Genomic DNA, 24,490 nt, shown 5'->3' with positions numbered 1-24,490 from the left:
AGTATAGCCTACCTCCCAGCCCTACAGTATAGCCTACCTCACAGCCCTACTGTATATCCTACCTCACAGCCCTACAGTATAGCCTACCTCACAGCCCTACTGTATATCCTACCTCACAGCCCTACTGTATATCCTACCTCACAGCCCTACTGTATATCCTACCTCACGGACTCAGTGCGTACTCCACAAGTCGCGCGTAACATGAATCTCTCTCTCACTCTCTCTCAAGTAGCCCAATTACACTATAAAACGACCTGGATAGTTGATTTAACTTCATGCTGAAGCCATTCTAAAATCAGCTATAAACGTAAACATGTGTGTGGCTATGTGCGTGCGTGCGTGCGCGAGCGCACGTCCCATCTCCGGTCTAGCTGACTGTACCCCTGGCTCTCTTATCATCAGCATTATGAGATAGTAACTAAATAGTAACGCACAGCCACTTGGAAAAGTAACTGTAATCAGATTACTGGCTTGTAAAAAGTAAGTAAGTTAGATAATTACTATTTACTGAAAAAGTAATCAGATTAGAGTAACTAGTTACTGGCATCATTGCATCTAAGCTCCCGAAATAAAATAAAAAGCACGTTTTAATTACTGAAACGGCTTTTGTGTGTCTTCCTTTCTTGTGGTTATTCACTGGGACCTCGCTGCCAAACACCCACTGCTTATGTTCAACTGTAAAATTGTAATGGTCATGAATTATGTTATGTACAGTTTCTACGTCAAATGTATATACTCCCTTTTCTTGACTCCTTCTGTATCACAAACAGTACTGTATTTGCAAATCTGGTAATTCACTATCTGTATGTCATGTATGTCATATATGTCTATATGAATTGAAAATGGGGGACCCTGATGGAAACAAGACAAACGTCTTTCTCAGGTCTGCATCCCCTTAACAATTGTATGTATTGAGCCGTACTGTATTGTACCCATTCTGCAATCTGTTAAATAAAGTTTTCATTCATTCATTCATTCATTAGCAATGCTCACAGACTACAGTTGATTGGAGAAAAATGTATTGTGGTATCATTGCATGCCAAGGTTATCAGTGATTTTCAAAGCTTATGGGCTAGCCCACTATGAGTCAAACAGTGATATATGTATGCAACACATGGAGTGGACAATGCACTTGCTGTGCATTTACTATAAATTGAAAATGGGGGACCCTGATGTAAACAAGACAAACGTCTTTCTCTGGTCTGCATCCCCTTAACAATTGTATGAATTGAGCCGTACTGTATTGTACCCATTCTGCAATCTGTTAAATAAAGTTTTTCATTCATTCAGTACAATACATGCAGCCTTCCATCAACATTGAATGCTGAAAGTGCAAGGTGGATGGCATTGTCTGCTGGTGGTATTAAATCACAGTTTGTAAAAGCAAAGCATGGAATGTGATAGTATTTTGTTAAGAGCAGCATGGTTAGGCTAACCATTTTAATGATCAAGTTTACAAATGAATAACACTCAAATAACACGAGTCAATCTACGTGGCGGAGAATGGTTACTTTGTTGCACAGATTTTTTTTCAAGCACACTTTTGTGAAGCGCTGGAGTGAACCGCACCTGACCACCTTATAACGATAGATGTTGTCATGAAATGCAACTCTGGGAGCAATATACCTCCGTACAGGCTAAGCTGCCTGGCCATGTGAATTATTTGTGTTTCAATAGATGGTTTTGTTTCATAGACGCAAACCGTGTGAACATGTCGGATAACGTGTTTGCTGGCGACCACTAGGTCAGTACTAGGCTCCCAGAACTCTATGGTTAGGCTATTGTGTATACAAGTCCGACATCCTACTCACAACATCGCCACAACACTGGGCAGAAGCAGTACACATTTAGTTTGTAAAGTTATTCGCATATCAGATCTATTAAAAAAGGCCATAATTCAACTTACTGTGAGGGTAACTTCATGCTTTTTCAGTCGATACTTGAGGCTCTTCATTGTGACTTGATTATTTCTAGATAGCCTATTATTATTAAACAACTTAATGTATATAAACCCGAAAGGGTTCTACAATAATGTCGTCTAGCACTTTTAACAAAATTTCAGACTACGATAATAACTTTTACCCTCGGCACTGGACAAGTTTCACCTGATGCCTAACTAACCACAAACTGGTCCTACTTTATCGATTGGCAACCGTCTAAACCAATGAAAGCGCAATATGCCCAGTATTCGCTTTAAGCAAATTAACTGTAACAGGGGGCGGGACTTCCTACTTCGGAGTTCGGAGGAGGTCGGTCGGCGTAGGGGCTTGATGCTAGATCACACGGGGTCATCGGCGTTTTATTGGGTCGTCGGGTTGTGGCCAAGCTCCAAAGCGGCACGTCGTCATTCATAAATTTAACCTTAAAAGTTGTTGATAAACCTATCCCCTAACACTAACCCAACCGTAACCACTCCCACTACCTACAAATTAAAAATAAATGTAAACATTTCTTCTGGGCCGTGGGATCTAGCATCTTGATCTACCATAGCACAGGACAACCTGAGCGGCATGACGTCACATTTACCTTAAGGGAAATACGTATTATTTTTATTGTTGAAAGGAAAGACGTCTGAAAAGAAAACCGTCCCGCAATCTGAGAAGGGCGGGGAAGGCAAGGAATATAGGCCTCATCTACAGTGCAGCCATAATGTGTAATCATAGAATACAATAATTGTATTATAGGTTCAAGAAAGACCATTGATTGATTGATTGATTGATTGATTGATTGATTGATTGATTGATTGATTGAAAAACTTTATTAACAGATTGCAGAATGGGTACAGTACAGTACAGCTCAATACATACAATTGTTAAGGGGATGCAGACCAGAGAAAGACTTTCGTCTTGTTTACATCAGGGTCCCCCATTTTCAATTCATCATAACATATATATATGACATACACGACATACAGATAGACAGTACTGCTACATCTATACATTTATGACATACCAGATTTGCAAATACAGTACTGTTTGTGATACAAAAAGAGTCCAGAAAAGAGAGTATATACATTTGACGTAGAAACTGTACATTGGAGGAGGGTAGGTGGGGTGGGGTTGAGTGGGGGGGGGGGGGGCTGTATATTGGAGGTGGGTGGGGTGGGAAAACCATAGGCTAAACTTTATATTAATTCAATAACCCCCACCACCTCCTAATAGACAGTCTCCTCCCCACCGCATGTACATATTCCCTCCCCGCCGTATGGATATTTCTCTCCCACCCACCCACCCACCCCCTCCTAATGTACAGTCCCCTCCCCATCATATGTATATACTCTGTCAGGATCTAGGGGTAACAGTACTGTATATTTGAATACCGTTTATGTCACAAATGTATCAGTACTAAATACCTATATGTCCCTATGCCATAAATGTCATGTATGTTGTGTATGTCATAAATGTCTATATGAATTGAAAATGGGGGACCCTGATGGAAACAAGACAAACGTCTTTTTCAGGTCTGCATCCCCTTAACAATTGTATGTATTGAGCCGTACTGTATTGTACCCATTCTGCAATCTGTTAAATAAAGTTTTCATTCATTCATTCATTCATTCATTCATTCATTCATTCATTCATTCATGGCCTTGTTTATGGAGAATTCGACCAGAGTAGGTAAAAGAGCAGTAGGAGAATTATGCCCCCTTCTGGTTTCTGTCCCAGACCTTGATATGTTCCCAAACAACAGGGGAGCCAGATTTCAGCTTTCAACAACCAGAAGCCATTGTTACATCATTATTAGAATGTTCACTTCTCAAATTATAATCACATCCTTTTCACAGTGGCCATTTTGACATGTCATCGCAGGGTAAACACAGGTGTAATTAATAATGTTAATTATGGTCCACGCTTGTTGTGTCACAGCCATTTCCAGTGAGACAGCATGTACAATACCAGGGCCCTGGCCCACCTAAATGGAACAGGGCCATAATGTTATTAGTTACACTTGTGTATACCCTGTAATGACGTGTCAAAATGGCTGCTGTGAAAAGGGTCTATTGTATACCTCAAAGGGTTAAAGGTGCAGTATGCAGTTTGGGGAGAGAAATATGTGTACAGAACATTCAAAAACATTTACACACATTTACTATACATGTAATCCTTTGAATTATTCTATCTAATTTCGTCATTAATCTAAATAAAATCATTTTGAGGCACAGCTGTGAAGCAAATGGAACCCCCAAATATAGGCCTACTAATATACTTTGAAACTTGACTTTAACAAAATTGTGGGCAACTGGGTAGTGTATACCACAACCCCATTTAATTTTGGATTTTTTTTGGCGACCCCACACTTAATGTATTGCGTAATTTCAACATGGAATTAAGGAATATCAAAATAAAAGCACATGTTGTTGAACTTGATCATGGATATTTATTAGAACATTTAATTACAGCACTATGTTATCAATACACATTTATAAAACAAGTCTTATGTTAAACCGTAAAACAAAGATGAATCCAAATGTCTTCATTTGTCTGCATGATCAACAATCTTAGTGATTGTGTGTTGTTTTGTTTGCAAACAACAACAAAGAGGTGAATGATCAGAATATGAAATTAATTGCCTTAAACCAGATCAGTATCCTCTGTGCTCTAACATCACATTACTGGCATTCAGTCACTACTGCACTGTATGAATTCACATTCACTCTCTGCCTTTCTAAGACTCCATAGCAACAGTGTTACCATGGATTCCTCTCTGCATCTGTGAGGTTTCAAGCTGGGCCCTGGGCCGAGACCAGAGGAAGAGGACAGTATTTCCATGACAATTCCCAGTTTTGTATGCTACCAGATCACCTTTGACTTAGATAGCCATAATGGCAAAAATGTATAGGCCTAATTTTTAGAAAGGCTATTCATTAAATGGTAAATTTATATAGTGCTTTACAATTTGTTCCTCACATTTTACACATTCACTCACACACCGATGGGTGGAGGCAACCATGCAAGGTGTCAACCTGCTCATCAGGAGTAATTAGGGGTTAGGTGTCTTGCTCAAGGCCACTTCGACATGCGGCCCGGGAGGAGCAGGAATCGAACCGGGAACCTCCGGATTACCAGATGACTGCTATCCTGAGTCACTGTCGCCCCCTATTTATTACTTAGGAGTCCAAAATAGAACCTAACTATTCCAACTTTTAAGGCTGTGAGACAGCAAGCCACTCGAGCAACTTAACAAGTTTTGAAGTGAGACATGTAATCAATACAAGAGTGTAGAGAAATTTCCTTGAGCAATATTGCCCCTACATCATCCCAGGGAATCACAACCCTAATTTACTAGCTTCCATCATCTGCATGCCATGGTTTAGCTACTTGATTGTCTTGTAATAATTCAGTGAGGATTTATTCAGTGGCCTGACATTTGCCATAACAAATGTGCAAATGCATGGATCATTAAGTCTGGGGGCTTACTGTACATTAAACGCCTAATGTCTTTACAGATTGATTCCCTCCCTGATAAGCTAATGGTATTTCTTTTTTGCTTCTCTTTCCCCTGACTTAATAGATAAACTGAAAACCACACTTGGGTCCAATATGACTAACAATTACATAGATCTAATTCTGATGTCATTATCCTCTTTAATTTATTAAATGTATTAATCTTCACTATGTCCCACAGACTGACTGTAAGATACATGTGAAGCTAAAGAGATTAAACTGACATATCCTTGGATGTTTGTTTAGCTTCCAGTACCACCAATCAAGCAAGTCTTTATTTTTACTTAAAATATATTTATAAACAAAATAAATAATAATAAAAAAAAGTTGTAAGCTGAATACAGTCAAAACCATCAAATTGATCTCCAACAGCCTAGGCAACCTGTCCACCTCATGTTAAAAACCTTGGCGTGACTCCTCCTTCCAAGTTTGACAAGCAGGTCAATGCTTTTTTTTTTGGATCCACTTTTTCTCCCATTTTCTATATTTTCCTCCCATCCCAATTTCGTATCGTCCAATTCAACCCTCCCCTGTCACGAACACTGTTTCTTGCCTCCCACAAGCCGGCTGCAATGTGGACTAAGTCATACATAGCACAAGTCCCCTCCGGTACTTGAGGTAACAGCAGTCGCATCTTTTCACCTGCGCAGCTCGATCTCTCAGTGGCGAGGAGTAACGCGTGGGAGGCTCACGCTGCCCCCGACACTTCCTGATTCTACTGCACAGGCGCACCAACCGACCTGTAGGAGTCGCTGTCCACAACGCCCGATCCCCACCCATCAGTTTCCCACCCCCTAATACGGCCAATGTGTATTAGTATGAACGACCAGCTAAACTGAAAGCAATGTGGAGCGCTGGGCTCGAACAGGCAAGCCCAGCGTCTCCGTCATTCGTGGTGAGCGCCTTGCCCACTATGCCACGTAGCCGCCCACAAGCAGGTCAATGCTGTCGTTTTCCAGCTCTGCACCATTGCCAAAATCTGGAGAAAGTCACCCATGCCTTCATCTCCTCTCGCCTAGATTACTGCAACTCCCTGTATACTGGGATTAATCAGTCATCCCTAGACTACTGCAACTCCCTGTATACTGGGATGAATCAGTCATCCCTAGACTACTGCAACTCCCTGTATACTGGGATAAGTCAATCATCCCTAGACTACTGCAACTCCCTGTATACTGTGATTAATCAATCGTCCCTAGACTACTGCAACTCCCTGTATACTGTGATTAATCAATCGTCCCTAGACTACTGCAACTCCCTGTATACTGTGATTAATCAATCGTCCCTAGACTACTGCAACTCCCTGTATACTGGGATTAATCAATCGTCCCTAGACTACTGCAACTCCCTGTATACTGTGATTAATCAATCGTCCCTAGACTACTGCAACTCCCTGTATACTGTGATTAATCAATCATCCCTAGACTACTGCAACTCCCTGTATACTGGGATTAGTCAATCATCCCTAGACTACTGCAACTCCCTGTATACTGTGATTAATCAGTCATCCCTAGACTACTGCAACTCCCTGTATACTGTGATTAATCAGTCATCCCTAGACTACTGCAACTCCCTGTATACTGGGATTAGTCAAGCATCCCTAGACTACTGCAACTCCCTGTATACTGGGATCAGTCAATCATCCCTAGACTACTGCAACTCCCTGTTTGTTTGACTACTGCAACCTCCTGTTTGTTTTTAAAGCCTTAAATTGGCAGGCCCCTCCTACATCAGACCTCGTAACCCCCTACTCCACCACCAAGTCACCGCAGGTTAGCTGACTTGGGGTTCCTGGTCGTCCCACGTTCTAAATTTATGATCAGGGGTGACCATGCCTTTGCTGTTGCAGCCCCTAGACTGTGGAACCCCCTTTTTGTCAGATCTGCCCCGTTGATTCCTTTAAGTCTAGGCTCAAAACACACATTTATTCCTAGCCTTTGGATCCCAGATATGGTGTTTTGTACCTATGATCTGTTTTTCATTTGTGCCTATGGACTATTGTTTGTATTGATGCCTATGTTTTTAATTTGTGCCTATTATGCACTATTGTTTAAATTGACGCCTATGAGAGCTCTTTCCATTTTTCTTTTATTCCTTATGATTTTACTACCTGCTTTATAAATAAATTTGACTTGACAATCTTTTAGCAAGCAACTGAATCCAATACCTTTCATTTTATCTTTTGGGTGAGTGCGATTCAGCAATGGTCACTCGTTCATATAATGATACTGTGGACCATAAGAATGATTTGATATTTACCAAGGCACATTTTAGGAAGGCTTGTGGAAAAAACATGAACCGTGTGGAACTTATGTAGAAACATATTTATTACAAAATGACAACCGATGAATACACATAGCATGAGTCCAATGACACAATGTGACTGTTGACCGCAACTCACGAGGCGCATCATCCAACGGCACCTTGTGTTACAGGAATAAACACTCATAAATAAAACACATGATGAAACATTGTAAGTAAGTGACAAGAGAGAAAACCTATCATACTGGAATGCACAAAAATACCAAATGGCTCTTCGTGAAAATAGTAACTTGTCAGGGAAGAAACATCGGTCTGATGTTGATGTTTTAGACAGGAAGACACAGACAGAAAGAACGACAAAAGACAAGAGATAGAGAAAGAAAGAATGTTTGTGTACGTGCGTGTGTGTCTGTGTGTAATGGGTTCAAAGTTACTCTTTATTTTAATTTTACATTTTCTCTTTCTCGTGTATGTGGAGTAAGCACTTGGGACTGTGACAAGCTCCTGAAAGAGCTCGAGCTTGAAAGAGTTCGCCTGAAAAAACGGAGTCCAAGTTAGCGCTCAAAGTGGTAGTGGTAATGGTTATTGTACATGTAGTCTGGGGGAGAGGGGGGGCTGGTGGGGGACGGCCTCAGAGGAGCGCTCATACAGCCTTCCGGTGGTACTCTGGAGGAGCCACCTCGTAATCACTGGCACTGAACAGAGTAGACGAATTCTTCACCAGGTACCTGAAACAAATCGAAAGACTTTTGTCAAGGTTCTTCACATGACTCAGATGAGTTCACATGCCTTGAGGAAGAATGCTGGGTGTTATATCACTGAGAGTAGAGGATCTGATCCTGGACCAGCAGGGGGTAGATGTGGGTCTTAACCACTACAGGTACTTCCATTTCCAGGCAAAGCTGTACCTATTATTATCATTATAATTCTTTTTATATATATTATTAATTATTATACATTTGTTTTATTATATATATATATACCCCCCCCCCCCTTTCTAACATTAGCAATTGAGTAATTTTTCATCCATCATTACCAACCATTGAAAATGCACACAAGTATTTTATTCAAATAATTGGAAAACGTGTGTACAGTATGTGTATCAAAGGTTGCAGGAAAATGGAAAACCATAGTCTGACAAAACACAGCTCTAACAAGGGTCTCCTTCATTCTGGCATAAAAAGGTTCATATAAAAAATAAATAAACATATAATATGGATGTAAAGGGGCAGATAGGAATCAAGCAAACATGACATGGATTGTCTGGAGTTGGTGCTGAGAGGGACGAGTCTTACTTAAGAAAGTCCTGCAGGTAGTTGAGCAGCAGAGCCAGGCTCTTCTCATCCAGGGGGGTATAGGCCAGCATGGCTCCGATACGAACTGACAAGAGCAAAACACAAGGCTGAAGGATATGCATAATAATAATAATAATAATAATAATAATAATGATAATGATAATGATAATGATAATGATAATAGTAGTAGTAGGGTTGGCCATTATGGTCAATTCATTACAATAATTTTAATAGATATTAATGTGACTGCAATTTAACTAGCAATATAATTTCTTAACACTAGGACAGCTGGGCCGGTCATGTGATTGTTTTTGAATTTTAGAATTCCAATAACCTGGAACTAAAAAGATATACAATGCCCTCCTGGGCTTTTCCTAAAACAAATTTATTTAGACATCTGCAATGTTAGAATTTTGAAAAAAAAAAAAAAACATGCAAAAATAAAGTTAGATGCTGTTTAGCCCCTGACCGCGGTGGTTTCGGTCAAATAACCACCTCCTCCCACCTCTCCTCTCCCTCAGTCACTGACAGCTCAGAGGAGGATTGATGCTGTTAGTGTTAAATCAACTGAGCCAGTATCTATTGATTGCCCACTTTTGTCCCTTGAACAAAAGGTTTGCAAGTTTCTCATGGATAAAACAATACTCACTGTGATGCAGGAATGTGTAAATGTATAGTAGTAGCCTAAACAGCTGTTTGCTCCATACCTCCCCCGTCTCTCCTCTCTCCCCGTCTCTCCTCTCTCCCTGTCTCTCCTCATCCCAGGTTGTCAAATACAGACGCTTTAACGCCTTCGTTAACATGCCAATTCCAGGAATATGATTTATAAATATCATTTATCTGTTCAAAAGTTGTCATGGTATGACAAATACAAATGCAATTACTGGTAACTTGAAGGTGTTGCAGATATATTGAGGGAATAACCTTTTTCCTCTTTCCATTTGACATTATTATTTTGTATATGCTATATTCAGTGTGTTTGTATGCCAGTGGTGATGCTCTAAACACAATTTCGTTGTACCAACAATGACAATAAAGATTCTATTCTATTCTATCTCTACTTTTCTCAAAACAGAGTTCCAAAAAGTATTATAGCTGTTCCAAATCAAGAATTATTTTTTAAAACTATAGGTATCTTTTGATGGTGCTCAAATAGGAGAATATCAATGAAAGTTTTTGGGGCACTTTTTGGCACTATAAAAAATGCACACATCAAACACACCAAAACAATTCCAGTTTAGCTATGTAAGCCCAGTGCAGTCTCAATGACTTGGTGATTGGCTACCATTTAAAAAAAAAAAAGGCTGCCAGGGAAAGCATAGGCAAAATCCATGATGGCCCTATACGTTTATCTTTTTAATCACAAAATGCACAATTCCCCACAAAATAGTGCTCTTGGCTGCTGGACTATTAGAGGTTCTTCAGTTCCTGCATAGCATTTAACATCTACCCACTCACTTAGTGCTCAGTGGTGAGTATGTGTTTACATGTTTGAGTGACTAAACAAGCATTAATATGTATTAAGCTCTTTGTGTTACATGCATGTGTGTGTGTGTGTGTGTGTGTGTGTGTGCATGTGCATGCATTCCGTACCAAAAAGGCGCAGGAGGTGTGGTGCCCCATAGACTTGGGACATGGGGGTGTCGGGGTGGTCAGCCAAGATCTCAGCATACTGGGGCCTTTCAAACTTGTAGAGTAGCTGGGTGCCCAGCATGACGTTGAAGTACTCTCTGATTCCAGCTACCACCTCATTCACTGCATACTCCCTGAGTGAAGGATCACACCGTTCAGTTCAGAGCAGCTAGGTGGTGAATTTGGCCACACAGCCTTCTAATGGACCTATCTGAAACTCTGCCCTCTTTTCTAGATTCTTTCAATCACAACCATTTCTTTCCTCTGATAAACTGTTGTCCGAGGGACGCAACAGTTGGGAGTGAGGATCAAGAAAAGAGGGCAGAGTTTGAGATGGGTCAATTATATCACCATATTTTAAGATTTCTTTCAGAAGATAGGGCAGAAAAAAATCATATTGCAAATCTTTTGACTGATATTGTAACTGCGATATGATTCACAATATCAGAGGGAATGATCATTTTTGCTTAACACATTCGGCGCCAGACCCGAGATATCCCGGGTTAACTCGCCATGCGTTGGGTGCCAAGACCCGAGATTTCTCTGGTTTTGGTCGTTTATTCCTTTATTCGATATTTGTATTCATTATTCATCCACAGACCTCTGTGTTACATAGGGAATGAGTCTGAGGTCGCCAAACGGCAATACCGGTCGAAACCCGCTAGACGGCGGTATCGAGCACCCTTTGTACCCTTGTATCTTCGCCTGTGGGACGGCCAAACGTCTCTGGTTTCATGTTTCCTTGTCGGCCGAGGGCAGCCGTTCTGCCGGTTCCATCGAAGCGCGTCAAATAACTGGGATCCATATGTTGTGGTGGATTATGCCGTGGGCCAAATGGACATTGGATGTACCAGATGGCGACCAAACAATTGGAATATTATTTTTGGAATACTCCCGATCACAGGTAAGAATGATCCGACGTCAATTTTACCTTGATCCTGCAATGCTTTTACACCGATCGGGCTGATAAGCGTTTTTAGTGTAAAATGCAAATGCCATTACGGACAATCAAATAATCAGAAACGACCCCCCCCCCCCCCTTTCATGCATTCATGATGGAACATAATACCTATGATATAGATTTGATTTTCGGGATAATAGCGTATACAGGCAAGAAATGGCAATGTCTATAGTGGAATTGACATATAGGGCTTTAACTCAGCATTTCATGAATGACCGTAGGCCGCTCTAAAACCATACTTATATTCACCACGGTATAACACGGGAACGTATGGATGGAAAAATGTATTATTTTTCACATATTGAACGATAGATAGGTGATGTCAAATGGGCCATAGTATTGCATCCATAGCTATAATATAGAATATAGTTATATAGCTCTACAAACAAGGTGACTCTTTAGAGGTCTTTATTCGGCATGCAACGAACTGGGACATGCAATGGGAGCGGCACACACACGCACTGGAATACACACAAACACACGCATTGTCTTTTTTTTTTTTAGTGGCCGATGCGATTGAGCTCTGCACTTAACCCATCCCGTCGTCCTTCCCCCCAAGGGCAGCCGGGAGCAGACAGGGCGTCGGCGAGGTACCGCGCCCGGGGACCAATCCAAGTGCTCCTGCCCGTCTTCGTCAAGGACACGACAGCGTCAGCGATCTGTTGTGCATGTTTTTCCATTGGGTTTATCTTATCGGGGGGGAAACCCTTGCGAGCACGGGGAGAACATGCAAACTCCACACAGAAAGGCCTGGGAGATCCCCCACCTGGGTACCTGGCAACGCGGAAACGTGGTCCCCAAGCGGGAATCGAACCCCGGACCTTCTTGCTGTGAGTTGCAGTGTTAATGACTACACCACCGTGCTCCCTATCGTTTAAAGTGCGGCCTAGCTACAGCGGGCCCTAACTAATAGCTGGCGCCGAATGAGTTAATCATTTCCTTTCATTGAAAAAAGTTAAACCTTATTACATTCTTTTTAAAGAAACTAGTCTAAATGTAATTTCAATTATAGATTTTCCAGAACCTCTTTCTTCCCTTGTATTGAACACATGTTGGTGGATGTAGCAGACACCACATTTTAAATTAATAGTTCCCTTCCCTGCCCATAAAAAAAATAAAAAATAAAGTTTGTTATGGTCTGATGTGTGGTTTGGATTTGTGTGTCTTCATGTAATGCGTTAAAAAAACTACTTCTATGAGTAACAAAGAAATGTAGCGTGTAATGTGCGTTATTTGTCCAAATTAACCTGTAAATCAAAAAAGCCATTAATCAACGTCCGTTTAAACCCCAAATAATGAAATAAATAAAAAATAAATAAAGGTTACGTTATATCATTCTCTCTGCCACAGTTTGCGAGCAGGAAGAGAAGTGTGTTCTGTTCACTGCTTTCACACCCCCTTCCCTACCTGTCTTCCTTTAAGTGTATTATGGCAAGGCCTTCCGTTTCTCTGAGCAAGGGCAAGTGGTCGAGCAAAGGGAACAGGCGCAGAGAAAATGGAACACAGCCGGCTGCAGCCATGTTATTAGAGCTGGGGGAGGGTAGAGAAATCACAGCAGCCATGTTATTAGAGCTGGGGGAGGGTAGAGAAATCACTGCAGCCATGTTATTAGTGTTGGGGGAGGGTAGAGAAATCACTGCAGCCATGTTATTAGAGCTGGGGGAGGGTAGAGAAATCACTGCAGCCATGTTATTAGAGCTGGGGGAGGGTGGAGAAATCACTGCAGCCATGTTATTAGAGCTGGGGGAGGGTAGAGAAATCACTGCAGCCATGTTATTAGAGCTGGGGGAGGGTAGAGAAATCACTGCAGCCATGTTATTAGAGCTGGGGGGGGGGGGTGGAGAAATCACCGCAGCCATGTTATTAGTGTTGGGGAGGGTAGAGAAATCACTGCAGCCATGTTATTAGTGTTGGGGGAGGATAGAGAAATCACTGCAGCCATGTTATTAGTGTTGGGGGAGGATAGAGAAATCACTGCAGCCATGTTATTAGTGTTGGGGGAGGATAGAGAAATCACCGCAGCCATGTTATTAGTGTTGGGGGAGGGTAGAGATCCACTGCAGCCATGTTATTAGTGTTGGGGAGGATAGAGAAATCACTGCAGCCATGTTATTAGTGTTGGGGGAGGATAGAGAAATCACCGCAGCCATGTTATTAGTGTTGGGGGAGGGTAGAGATCCACCGCAGCCATGTTATTAGAGCTGGGGGAGGGTAGAGAAATCACTGCAGCCATGTTATTAGAGCTGGGGGAGGGTGGAGAAATCACTGCAGCCATGTTATTAGAGCTGGGGGAGGGTGGAGAAATCACTGCAGCCATGTTATTAGAGCTGGGGGAGGGTTAGCCAACTTAGCCCCTTTCGGGACTGTGATGCACCGAGTGAATACACCTTCCCTTATACGACCATTGAAAAATCCTACAATTAAGTCTGTCTCGCCTTTCTCTATCAAAACGCTTGTCGTACAGGTGTCGCAAAGACATTTCAAAGGTACTCACAGTTGCACAAGGGTTTCGGACAGACAAACGCTAGGGTTTGAAAGCTCGGCGTTGCTAATAAACATTTTAAATAATTTTTATAAACTGGTCAACACGGCTTTATTTACAGCTTTGGGTGCCTGATGCGTCTGCACTGTGATTGCAGTGAAAGCCGGAAATAAAGCCATTTTGACCAGTTTATAAAAATTATTTAAAATGTTTATTAGCAACGCCGAGCTTTCAAACCCTAGCGTTTGTCTGTCCGAAACCCTTGTGCAACTGTGAGTACCTTTGAAATTTCTTTGCGATATATATATATTGTGGTAGACCGGCTGGCGTGGTAATAGATGGCTGCTATGTGTCAGCCAAAGGTACTGGGGCATATGTCCATATTAGGAGTTCCGGAGAGACTCCAGACAGAGCAGAGCACATCAGCACAGATGAAGCGCACCTGTGCCAGACACGCCCGAGACAGGTGAGCGCAATCACCACTCAATCAAGCAGCATAGAAAATGGAGACAGAGATACAGAATCATTGGAGTAGCTGAGGCGAAACCATACGGAAGGAGAGGACGTGAGTAAGAGAGAGAAGAGGAGAAGATTATTGTCTGTGTGACCAATGCGTTGTTTATCTGCTTTTGGAAGGAGGACCCTGCTGTGTGCTCTAACGCCGATCGTCTGAGAACCCGCATGTGTATCGACCCCTGCTTGTCTGACGTCTCTTCTCCCGGATCAGCCCCCGCTCCGTATGAGAACCGCTCTCTGTGTACCGGACCCCGCTAACGGACCAAGACGATTCTCTTGTATTACGGACTGGCTGACGATTTCCCTAACCTCTCCTTTTCCCCTAAACAGTAATACAACTGGTGTTAAACGTGCTTCTACCTTGTGCCGTGTGTTTAGCTAATTCCAATCTGGTGACAGCTCGTAACACCCCAGAGTCTGTCACAATATATATATACATACATACATACCAATAACAAAATAAAAACAGTTAAGAATCATACACATAAGGAAATAAACAAACACATGCACAGCCTATGTACAAAAGAAATAAACAGGGGAGGATTAGGGGGGGGTGAAAGTATGTGTGTGCATGTGAATGCAAACAGATGCATGTGTCTAGGTGCAAGTGTGCAGTGTTAATTTTGGCAGCCATTTTCATTTTAGTTTGTCTTAGTCATGTGTCAAGTGCTCCTTTTTCGTTTATCATATTTAGTCATCTTCATATATTTTTTGTTTAGTCCGTTTTAGTCAACTAAATGTCTGAGCATTTTAGTCTTAGTCAGTTTGTCTCAATTTTGTCTTTTGTTTTAGTCTAGATTTTGTCGACAAACGGATGACATTTGTCTATTTATAGTTAATGTACTAAAAAATATATATATATTATATAAATTATTAAACTTTTTTTCTTTTCTTTTTTACAGCTACTGTTTTATATACTGTTTTTTAGTAATAACTAGAAAGTAATGGTATTTATTCAACAACAGGTGATTGTATAGATTAGTATTAGTATCATTAAATGACAACTATGCTCAACTATGCTTCACCCACGGAAAGGTTTCAGATTCATATTTCTTTATTCACCATATTATACAGGTACAAATGGAACGTGATTTGACGTTTCAGTGCATGATTGATTTTTTTCACACATAGGAACAACATAATAATAATGATAGATAAATAAGTGCAAAACAGGACAGAACAGTGAGACAACAATAAGACAGTAAAGTGCAGTGGTAGGGGACATGGATACAGTGCCGCACAGTTCAAGTCCAGAGGTCCAGCCCTAGCAGCTCACCATAGAGGGGGGGGGGGGGGGGGGGGCAGGGGGACACCTGACTCATGAAACAAAACTAACATCAACACAATTGACCACCAAGAGCGGAGTTTAGTCTCACAAAAAGATCGTCGCCGATTTTGTTAGCTTACGTGCTAACGTGATTGGGATATGCCAGTATAACAGTATAGCATTGTGGCTAGCAGCGAAGTTTGGGGGTCGTGGTAGGGGAGGCAGGGTTACCACTGGGGACCGGGGAGGGTGATTGTGGTCTGGGGGTGTGAGGAAAGGGGGCGGGGGGTTCCTTGTCAAACCTACAGTAGAACTCATTAAGCTCATTAGCAAGCAGAAGGTTGTCAAGACGTCTGTGGGGATTTTGGCTTGTAGTTAGTGATGGTTTTGAGACCTTTCCAGACTGAGGAGGAGTTCCCCTCGGAGAACTGCAGCTGCAGTTTCCCTGAGAAGCGCTGTTTCACCTCCTTCACTGCTCTCTCGAATCTGTACTTGGCCTCCTTAAAACTAGCCTTGTCCCCACTACGTCTGGCCTTCTCCTTCCCAACCCTCAGCTGTCGCAGCTGGGCTGTAAACCAGGGTTTGTCGTTGTTGTAGACTTTCCTGGAGCGGAAGGGGACACACGCCTCCTCACAGAAGCTGACAAATGACATCACAGTCTCTGTGTAATCGTCCAGGTTGTTGCCGGCCTCTGGCCCCGCCCACTCCAGGAAGCCCTGGTCGCAGCCTGCACGCTCCAGCCAAGCGCTGAGTTTATCCTGAGCGTCACCGGACCACACTTTGAAGCGTCTTACTACAGCTTTACAGATTTTTTATTTCTGCCCGTAGCAAGGGATCAAATGGATTACATCATGATCGCTGTTGCCCAGCGCAGCACAGGAGACAGAATGGTAGGCTCAATGTATTGTACAGTAGCAGTGGTCTAACGTGTTCGCTCCCCGGGTTGGGCATGTAACTTGTTGCCGGTACCTCGGGAGAGCCCTGGTTAAAGTCACAGAGGGCGATCACCAGACTATCAGGATGATTCAGTTCAGCTCTTAGAATCTGCTCAGCCAGTGCGTCTTGTACAGGATTTACATCTGTGTCGGGTGGAATATACACACACGCGAGGATAAGAGCTGAACTCACGGGGGGGGGGTAAAATGGATGGCAGAGTAAAAATAAAGATTCTAAGTTAGTGGAACAGTGCTGGTCCATCACTGTAACATCCGAGCTCCAGCGAGCGTTTACAAAGAGCAACAAACCCCCGCCTCGAGACTTGTTTACTGCCACAAAGTCACGGTCAGCCCGGTGCATGGAGAAACCCTCCAGCTCCACCGCTTCTTCGGGGATGAGAGGTGACAGATGGGTCTCCGTGAACGCGAACACTGCTGCTGAGCGAAAGTCATTGTTCCTTGCTACGAGGGACCGGAGCTCATCCATTTTATTGCAGAGAGAGTTCACGTTTGCAAGGAAGATACCCGGGAGTGGAGGACGAGATCCACTCCAGCGAAGGCGAGCCAGCCCTTTTGCCGCGCTGACGCCTGACCCACCTCACAGCCTGGGTGAAGACCGCGGTTCCCCTCACGAGCACATCCAACAGATCCGTGGAGCGGGTGAGTAGTTGAGGGAAAATGTTAAGTGGGATTGATTTCCCAAAAGGTTGTTGGCACATTGGTTCCACACGGACATTATACGTTGTTGCACTTGCTTCCAGAAGGCTCCGTTTAGGTCAGCTAGTAGCAGAGGCTCTGTTGTGATTTTTAATGCACAATAAATATTCAACATTCTCTTTTGAGACTCCGCCTCAGACTCTTATCATTTGGCACTAAAAGCTAAACATTGTCGTGATATCAGCACTATATCAGGCAATAATGGACAGTAAGGGAAATACAACATTGTATGTAAAAGAAAAGTGGGAAAGAGTTGGAAATAGAGATAACAGAGGAGGAATGGTATGACACAAAACAAGATTCAGCCAAGAGGGAGTGAGTACAGTAAGACACAACAAACAACCACAGGATCAAGGATATGGAGGGAGTTTGGGTGGAAAAATATAATTAGATACTTTATAACACCAGAAATACAGGGCAACTACACACCAGCAAAGAAAACATGTTGGAGGGAGTGTGGACAGGAAGGGGCGAACCATACACACATATTCTGGGGATGTCAGAAGATAAGGCACTACTGGGAAGAGATAGGAGGGATAATAAATGAAATAATAGGATACGAAATACCCCAGGGAGGCCAAGTGTTGTATTTGGGGAATCTGTCACAAGAAGGAATCCAAGGGGAAGACAAATACTTGATTTTGATAGTGGCAGCCAAGAAAGCTCTAACTAAACTGTGGTACAAGGTAGAAGTGCAGACAAAGGATCAATGGATAGAGTTGGTAGAGGGGATACAGGAAATGGAGAGAATCACACATCTGCTGAGGCTGCAAGAAGAAAAGTTTGAATGGAAATGGGGAAAATGGGAAGAATACAGGAGGGGAAGTAACGACATCACAGAGGTTTGAAAAGGATACAAGGAAATGAATAAAAATGTAAATAAATAATGCAAATGTAGAATGGACCGAAGGACCCATGCCACACTTTTTCTTTACTAATTTTTTGTCTATTTGTTTTATATTTATGTACTGTGTATTGTCTATGAATGTTGTCTATGTATGTTGTTGAAAAAATGAAAATAAAAACTTAAGCTAAACATGGCTGTCCACAACATGTCAATAATTGTGTGCGAGAGGTCGATCAGTTAGCCACATTCGCGTGAGCTAGGTTAGCCACTAGTTAACGCGAGCTAGATGGAAATACAAATAATGTAACGTTACTGGTGAAAAAGTTATTTACCTTGGAATACTCCTTTGCCAACTTGCTGTACTTTGCTTGCAGGTCTGCAGCTGGATTATGAATAGTCCCAACTTTAGCCAAGGTAACGTTAAGCTAAAACTAGCTTTTCAAATAGCTCTTCAGCTAATGCTAATAACAGAGCTCCCCGTCACACTGCTCTGTCGGGACGATGGCATTAAGAAAAGTTATAATTATTTTGTCTCGTCTTGTTTTAGTCAACAATATCAACATACATGAAGAGAAATTTCGTCCTGGTTTTTGTAAATTACATTTTTGTGTCCTCAGTTGTGGTCAACGATATTTAATAAACTATTTAGTCTCGTTAGCGTCACATGGTCTTCAATAACGTGACGTCACGTCACGTCTCGTTGTCGTCATGAAAAAAACCTTCGTTGACGAACATCTTTCGTCATCATTTTAGTTGACAAAATTAACACTGCAAGTGTGAAACTGGGGTATCAGCAAGAGCAGGAGGGATCTACTAAGAGCGTGTTGAGTATTTTCTTGAAGGCAGTCATGTCTTTTTTGAGATATCAATTGAATGTGTATTTTTTTGTCTGCAGCTGACTATGGTGGGAACTTTGTTCCACAACCATGCAGCCAGGACAGAGAATAGTATGCTCCATTTTGATGACTGCCCCTAGCCATGACCAGGCAGGTAGAGTAGGTTAGCTTACTTGTCAGAGTTTCCTCTCGATTTCTTATAGTTTGCATAGTCCTCCAAGACGGTCTCCACATTTTTCTTCGCCGGCAGATGAAACAACTGTAAGCATACAAGCATTCACAGAGTCCTTCACTCATCTGCTAAATCAAAACTACAGTCCCTCGGACAAAGTGGAAGCAACAGTTATGATTGGAGGATCAAGAAAAGGGCTGTGTTTGAGATAGGTCAATTGGAAATGTTCCACAGGTAGGCGTGTCTAATAGCAATCCAGAGGGCTCTTTGAGGAATGTTTAAATGTTTGTATTTTTGTACTTTTACTGTATATGACTGTATGACTGTTACCTATTCGTTTACTGTCAAGGACTACAGATGGACATTATCTCCTTGCTAAATCTGGTGCACACATCTTGTTTATTACAAATGATTAATGTGCATCCTTTTCATTAATGAAATAAACAAATCTAAACTAAAACTGTTTGGGTAATGTTACTTGCATGTGACAATGATGCACAGCAGATTGTTTCAATATGTACAAAAATAGTATGTATAAAATGTTATGATAGAAATGTGTTATCATATCGACATCAGTAATATCGGGTATTGGCCAAAATTCTCATATCAGTGCATCCCTAGAAATAACTCAAATAAATTGAAGAAACTGAGATCCACGCTCGCAACTGTGTTTATTCTCCTACCAAAAACAAATAATGATAAAAACAGTGGTTTGGCAAAGTAATGACCATTAAACACAGATGAGATGTGACTGTGGATCTCAAAACGGACCTAATCACAGTTATGTCCTTGTTATGTTATATTATATTGTCGCAGGAATATACAAATCACAATCATCTACACATGGCCTCTTGTCGTGTGTGCATGTCTTGACCTGTTTCTGTCGAGTGATGAGATCCCAGTCATCCACAAGCCAGGGTTTCAATTCCTCAGGGATCTTCACCTTCACCTCCACACGGTTGGTGAACATTTCCTCCTAGACACACACACACAGAATTCAGAACGTCATTACAACAATATTATGATACAGAATGGAGGAACATGGCAGGATTAACATTTCTGGAATGATAATTATACACACATGGAAAGAGGTGCTGTGCACACGACAAACTCCATACATACACCTTTATTAGACAACTCTTCAATCCCCTTTTTGATTCGACAATGATCCACAGAGGATCGAAACGTTGTCTAATAAAAGGTGTACATGGAGTGGAGTTTGTAGTGTCCGCAGGCTCTGCCATTTTCTTCTAGGAATAACATTTCTGACATACTTAAATAGTTCAGCTAGTTGCAGCCCCTACAAGGAAGATTTGAATTTATGATCAATATATGCCTGTAAATTCAATGCCCATACCTTGGCAGGATTACAGTAGAAACATGAGACAGAGGAGAATATAAGATAATTGAACAGTCCGTTGGTAGCCTCTATTTATACTGTGTGTAGGGCTGGGCGATATGGACAAAGAAAATACCATATCACGATATTTCCCTTAGTTTTGATGGTATAACTATTTGATTATGTTGTAATAGAATTGTCATTGTGCTAAAATTATAAAGTATGTATATTTTTTTTTATATGTATATATCAGGGATGACGGTATAGTAAAAATCCACGTCTTGGCATGGATTCATGATGGTACATATTCGCTATACCTCCCAGCCGCGTGTCCCCGGGTCAGAGCCACACGCGACTCCTGCTACATTACAGTGCAAAGAAAGCCTTTCCAAAGAAAACTTGGCAGGAACAATTGGCAACATTTCCTTTGCAACAGGAAGCAGGGTTCATGAGAAGTGTGGATAAATAATGTCAATTAGGCTACCGATTGTTTCAACAATGGTCTTAATTTGTTTACTGTAATTATACCAAGGTAGCATAACTAATTCGACGATGACATTATATTATTAATCTCCTTGTAGGGGTTTTAACCCTTTCACTACCACTCTACCAAATGGTTAACCCTTTCACTGTGACAATACAGAAGGTTAACCCTTTCACTGCCATGAGACAAAGGGTTAACCCTCTTCACTACCACACTACAGAAGGTTAACCCTTTACTATCACACTACAGACTAGTGTGATAGTAAAGGGTTAACCTTCTGTAGTGTGGTAGTGAAAGGGTTAAGGCCTAAGGAGTAGCTAAAACATACAGTGTATTAGTTAGGAGGTATGTGAGCAACAACAACACGTACACTTTCCACGGTGGGATCAACCCGCGCCCTCTTCTTCCGTGGTGGTTGGGGCATTTCTCCGGTACTGGTGCCTTCACCAGCCCCTGGAGCTACACAAGACACACAGGGTTAACACACAAATTGTACGTCTTTGTAGGGCTGCACGATTCTTGCTAAAATGTGAATCACAATTTTTCTCTCTAAGAATTGAGATCACGATTCTCTCACACAATTCTTATTTTTCGTCATCATTTTAAAAAGTAAAATAATTTTTTTTTTTGTCATAATAATTTAGAAATGAGATCGCATAGGTCTATGAACCGAGATTGGGATTATTTTCCGATTAATCGTGCAGCCCTACGTCTTTGTCTTCCTGTCTACTTCTATACCAGTGTCTCTAGTGTATCTGGCTATGGGTTGGGATCCTAAAGGGGCCATGACACTGTTTCTAGTCATTTTCTCATTTATCAATTAATCTACTGTATGCCTCAATCCTCCGAGACCATGAATAAATGTATAATGTAATGTCATCTGGGTGTAGGCTACTGCTTGAGGCACAGGGATACATAACATGGACGGCCTAGGATCATGATATTTTTACATTAGACCATTTTTGCAATAAACTGCACCTGAAACGATTTAGTTCATGACATTTTTACTTACTCTTCAGTTTAGTCTTTTTCGCTTTTCTGTAATGCAAACATATTATATTTAGTACATTGGACATTTAAATAGTATGTGAAATTAAGAGAAGAAAGGTGATTATGATGGATTAAAATAGACAGAAGTTAGCTGAACTTACAAATAGACAGAAGAACGAGGTAAGAAGCTGAACTTGCAAATAGACAGAAGAACAAGGTAAGAAGCTGAACTTATAAATAGACAGAAGAACAAGGTAAGAAGCTGAACTCACAGATCAACATTTTTCTGCTGCACAGCAGCAATCTTCTTGCTTGGTGCTACACCTCTCATCTTTCCCTCAACATAATGATCCCTGCAAACAAACAAAAATACTGTATTGTATAACCACAAAGTGAAATATAAATGATTTATTCATTGAAAAATGATAATAATATTTATTAATTCGATTTTTGCGTATTCAAATGTAATGCCATATATGTTTTTTCTGATTGTACATAGTTATTGCTGTTAATAACATCTTTCAAAAGGTAATTAACCATTGTATAATAATAAAACAATAACAAACTATGTGAACATAATCACTTTTTATGTTCTCCCATCTTCGAGTCATCATCAGCATTTCTGGGAAAACATTAATTGACATAAAGCTTACATTTTCTGAATGTTATTCACACAAGTTCTTGATGAAACAGTACATTACATTCATTCAATATAAACTCATTCTCCAATGACAACCTTATAAATTAACTTACTGATTAGCCTTTTGAAGCTCTTTTTGTTTCGCAAGGTTGCTGTCCACATATTTGAGAACTCTGCTTTCAGGAACCCATTCATCCCAGCTGGAAAAGAAAGACATCTTCATTATTCTACTAAATAATTCTGATAAAAAATATAGCTTCACTGGTTTACCCTAGAGACCATAACAAAAAAATAAATAGGGATGCACTCTTTATACTGGCATCATATATTGAGCCAAAATCAGACAACAAGGCAACAACGGTGACATTGAGAAGTTCTCAATGTTAAGAGACCAATGCAATATGTAACATGTCAGAGAGCAAATATAAATTACGTGATTCATACATAGGATATTATATATGTTACAGACAAATGTATTACATCAATATTTCTGTCCAGTGAGCCTAAATTAATGGTATATATATATTGTTCAGTCAAAATAATGGATCAGATTGGTTCTCACTGCTCAGCCAATAGGTTTGAAAGTCAGAATTGGTATGAAAAACCACAAGTGAAAAACCAGTAGTAGTGGTAAAATCCTAAAACATTTGTCTTGAGTTGAGGTAGGCATTCAGAGGAAAATCTAAATAGAATATCAAAGTCAAATAGCTCACTTTTTGTTCCATCCGCTATAGTGAATGAAGTACTTAATCTGCTTCTCCTTAATATTGATCTTCACACACTGTAAAAAAAAAGAAAAAACAGGAATTCGCATGAAAATACACAATCCATCACCTGATGTGCATGTATTGTGAATAAAAAATAATAATAATTGCAACAAACCTTAGCTTCATAAAGCAATGGCCCATGAAAACACAGGACTCTTTCACCTGAAAGGAAGGGGGTGTGCAAACAGAGTGGTGATCAAACCCTGACCTGGTCCCACTATAATAGCAGGCCCAATGTATTCTGGTTGGATAAATAGCTAAAATGGCTTTAATGGCGTTTGTTTTTCACCAGCTAGATTACGGTGCAGAGAATAACGCCATCAGCTGTTATGGACGTGACTGTATATCCGTGCAAATGCAGTTGTTGTGGTTTAGCGTTAGCATTGCGATGTAGCTAGCTAGCTATTAACCACTTACATTATATAGACATGTCTGACGTTAGACACAATCTAATTTTAAATTGATAAATGTTGCTATTCGATAAACGTGAGCATGCTCTACATGTGGACAATAGCAGCTTATTCAGAGGGGAGTGTTCTCGCGTTGAGCAAGAGAGCACAAGCAAGCAAACCCCCCTCGACACAACTGGGAACGTTAATGCAATGCTTTACTTGTATACGAAATACTCTGGTCTTGTTTTTATATTGCATACCAACCTTCTTGAAATTTAGGTTTAGGGTCCTGTTTTGGCGCCATTCACAGACTCAACTGATCGGATCTCTGAATGATCAGATTCAGGCATTGCCAGATTCCATTTCTTCCAGACACAACACACAGCGAGGGCGCGCCACCTCCTTCGTCATCAGAGCGACGATGCCTGCTTGTGTCGGTCACGTGATCACGATGGAGGCCTTGCTCGGGATGTTTGTGTAGTTCTCTTTTATTTTAAGAAAATGCCTAATTT

The 24,490-nt window shown here is 41.2% G+C and overlaps 2 protein-coding genes across 6 annotated transcripts in view; both read right to left on the bottom strand.

The window, feature by feature from the left end:
• Positions 1–2,147, bottom strand: part of uacab (uveal autoantigen with coiled-coil domains and ankyrin repeats b) — a 124,567-nt gene extending 122,420 nt beyond the window's left edge. For all 5 annotated transcript variants that reach the window (XM_084337615.1, XM_084337616.1, XM_084337617.1 and 2 more), the window contains exon 1: positions 1,907–2,147. In XM_084337615.1, the coding sequence (XP_084193741.1) occupies positions 1,907–1,954 (48 nt within the window). In that variant the 5' untranslated portion in view covers positions 1,955–2,147. The remainder of the gene's footprint in view (positions 1–1,906) is intronic.
• Positions 2,148–7,764: 5,617 nt separating this feature from the next.
• On the bottom strand, positions 7,765–24,380 carry LOC311247039 (mortality factor 4-like protein 1). The gene is made up of 13 exons (XM_084337327.1): positions 24,243–24,380; positions 23,702–23,748; positions 23,533–23,600; positions 22,933–23,019; positions 22,763–22,801; positions 22,452–22,532; positions 22,202–22,227; positions 21,560–21,648; positions 20,241–20,342; positions 19,368–19,453; positions 10,595–10,767; positions 9,002–9,086; positions 7,765–8,434 (listed from the first exon to the last, which is right to left on the bottom strand). The coding sequence occupies exons 1-13, from the start codon at positions 24,280–24,282 to the stop codon at positions 8,350–8,352; spliced, it is 1,008 nt and encodes a 335-aa protein (XP_084193453.1). The 5' UTR covers positions 24,283–24,380; the 3' UTR covers positions 7,765–8,349.
• Positions 24,381–24,490: the final 110 nt, after the last annotated feature.

Source organism: Notolepis coatsorum (assembly GCF_963971535.1).
Source record: "Notolepis coatsorum genome assembly, chromosome: 20".
Classification (NCBI taxonomy): domain Eukaryota; kingdom Metazoa; phylum Chordata; class Actinopteri; order Aulopiformes; family Paralepididae; genus Notolepis; species Notolepis coatsorum.
This window is presented reverse-complemented; position numbering and strand designations above follow the sequence as displayed.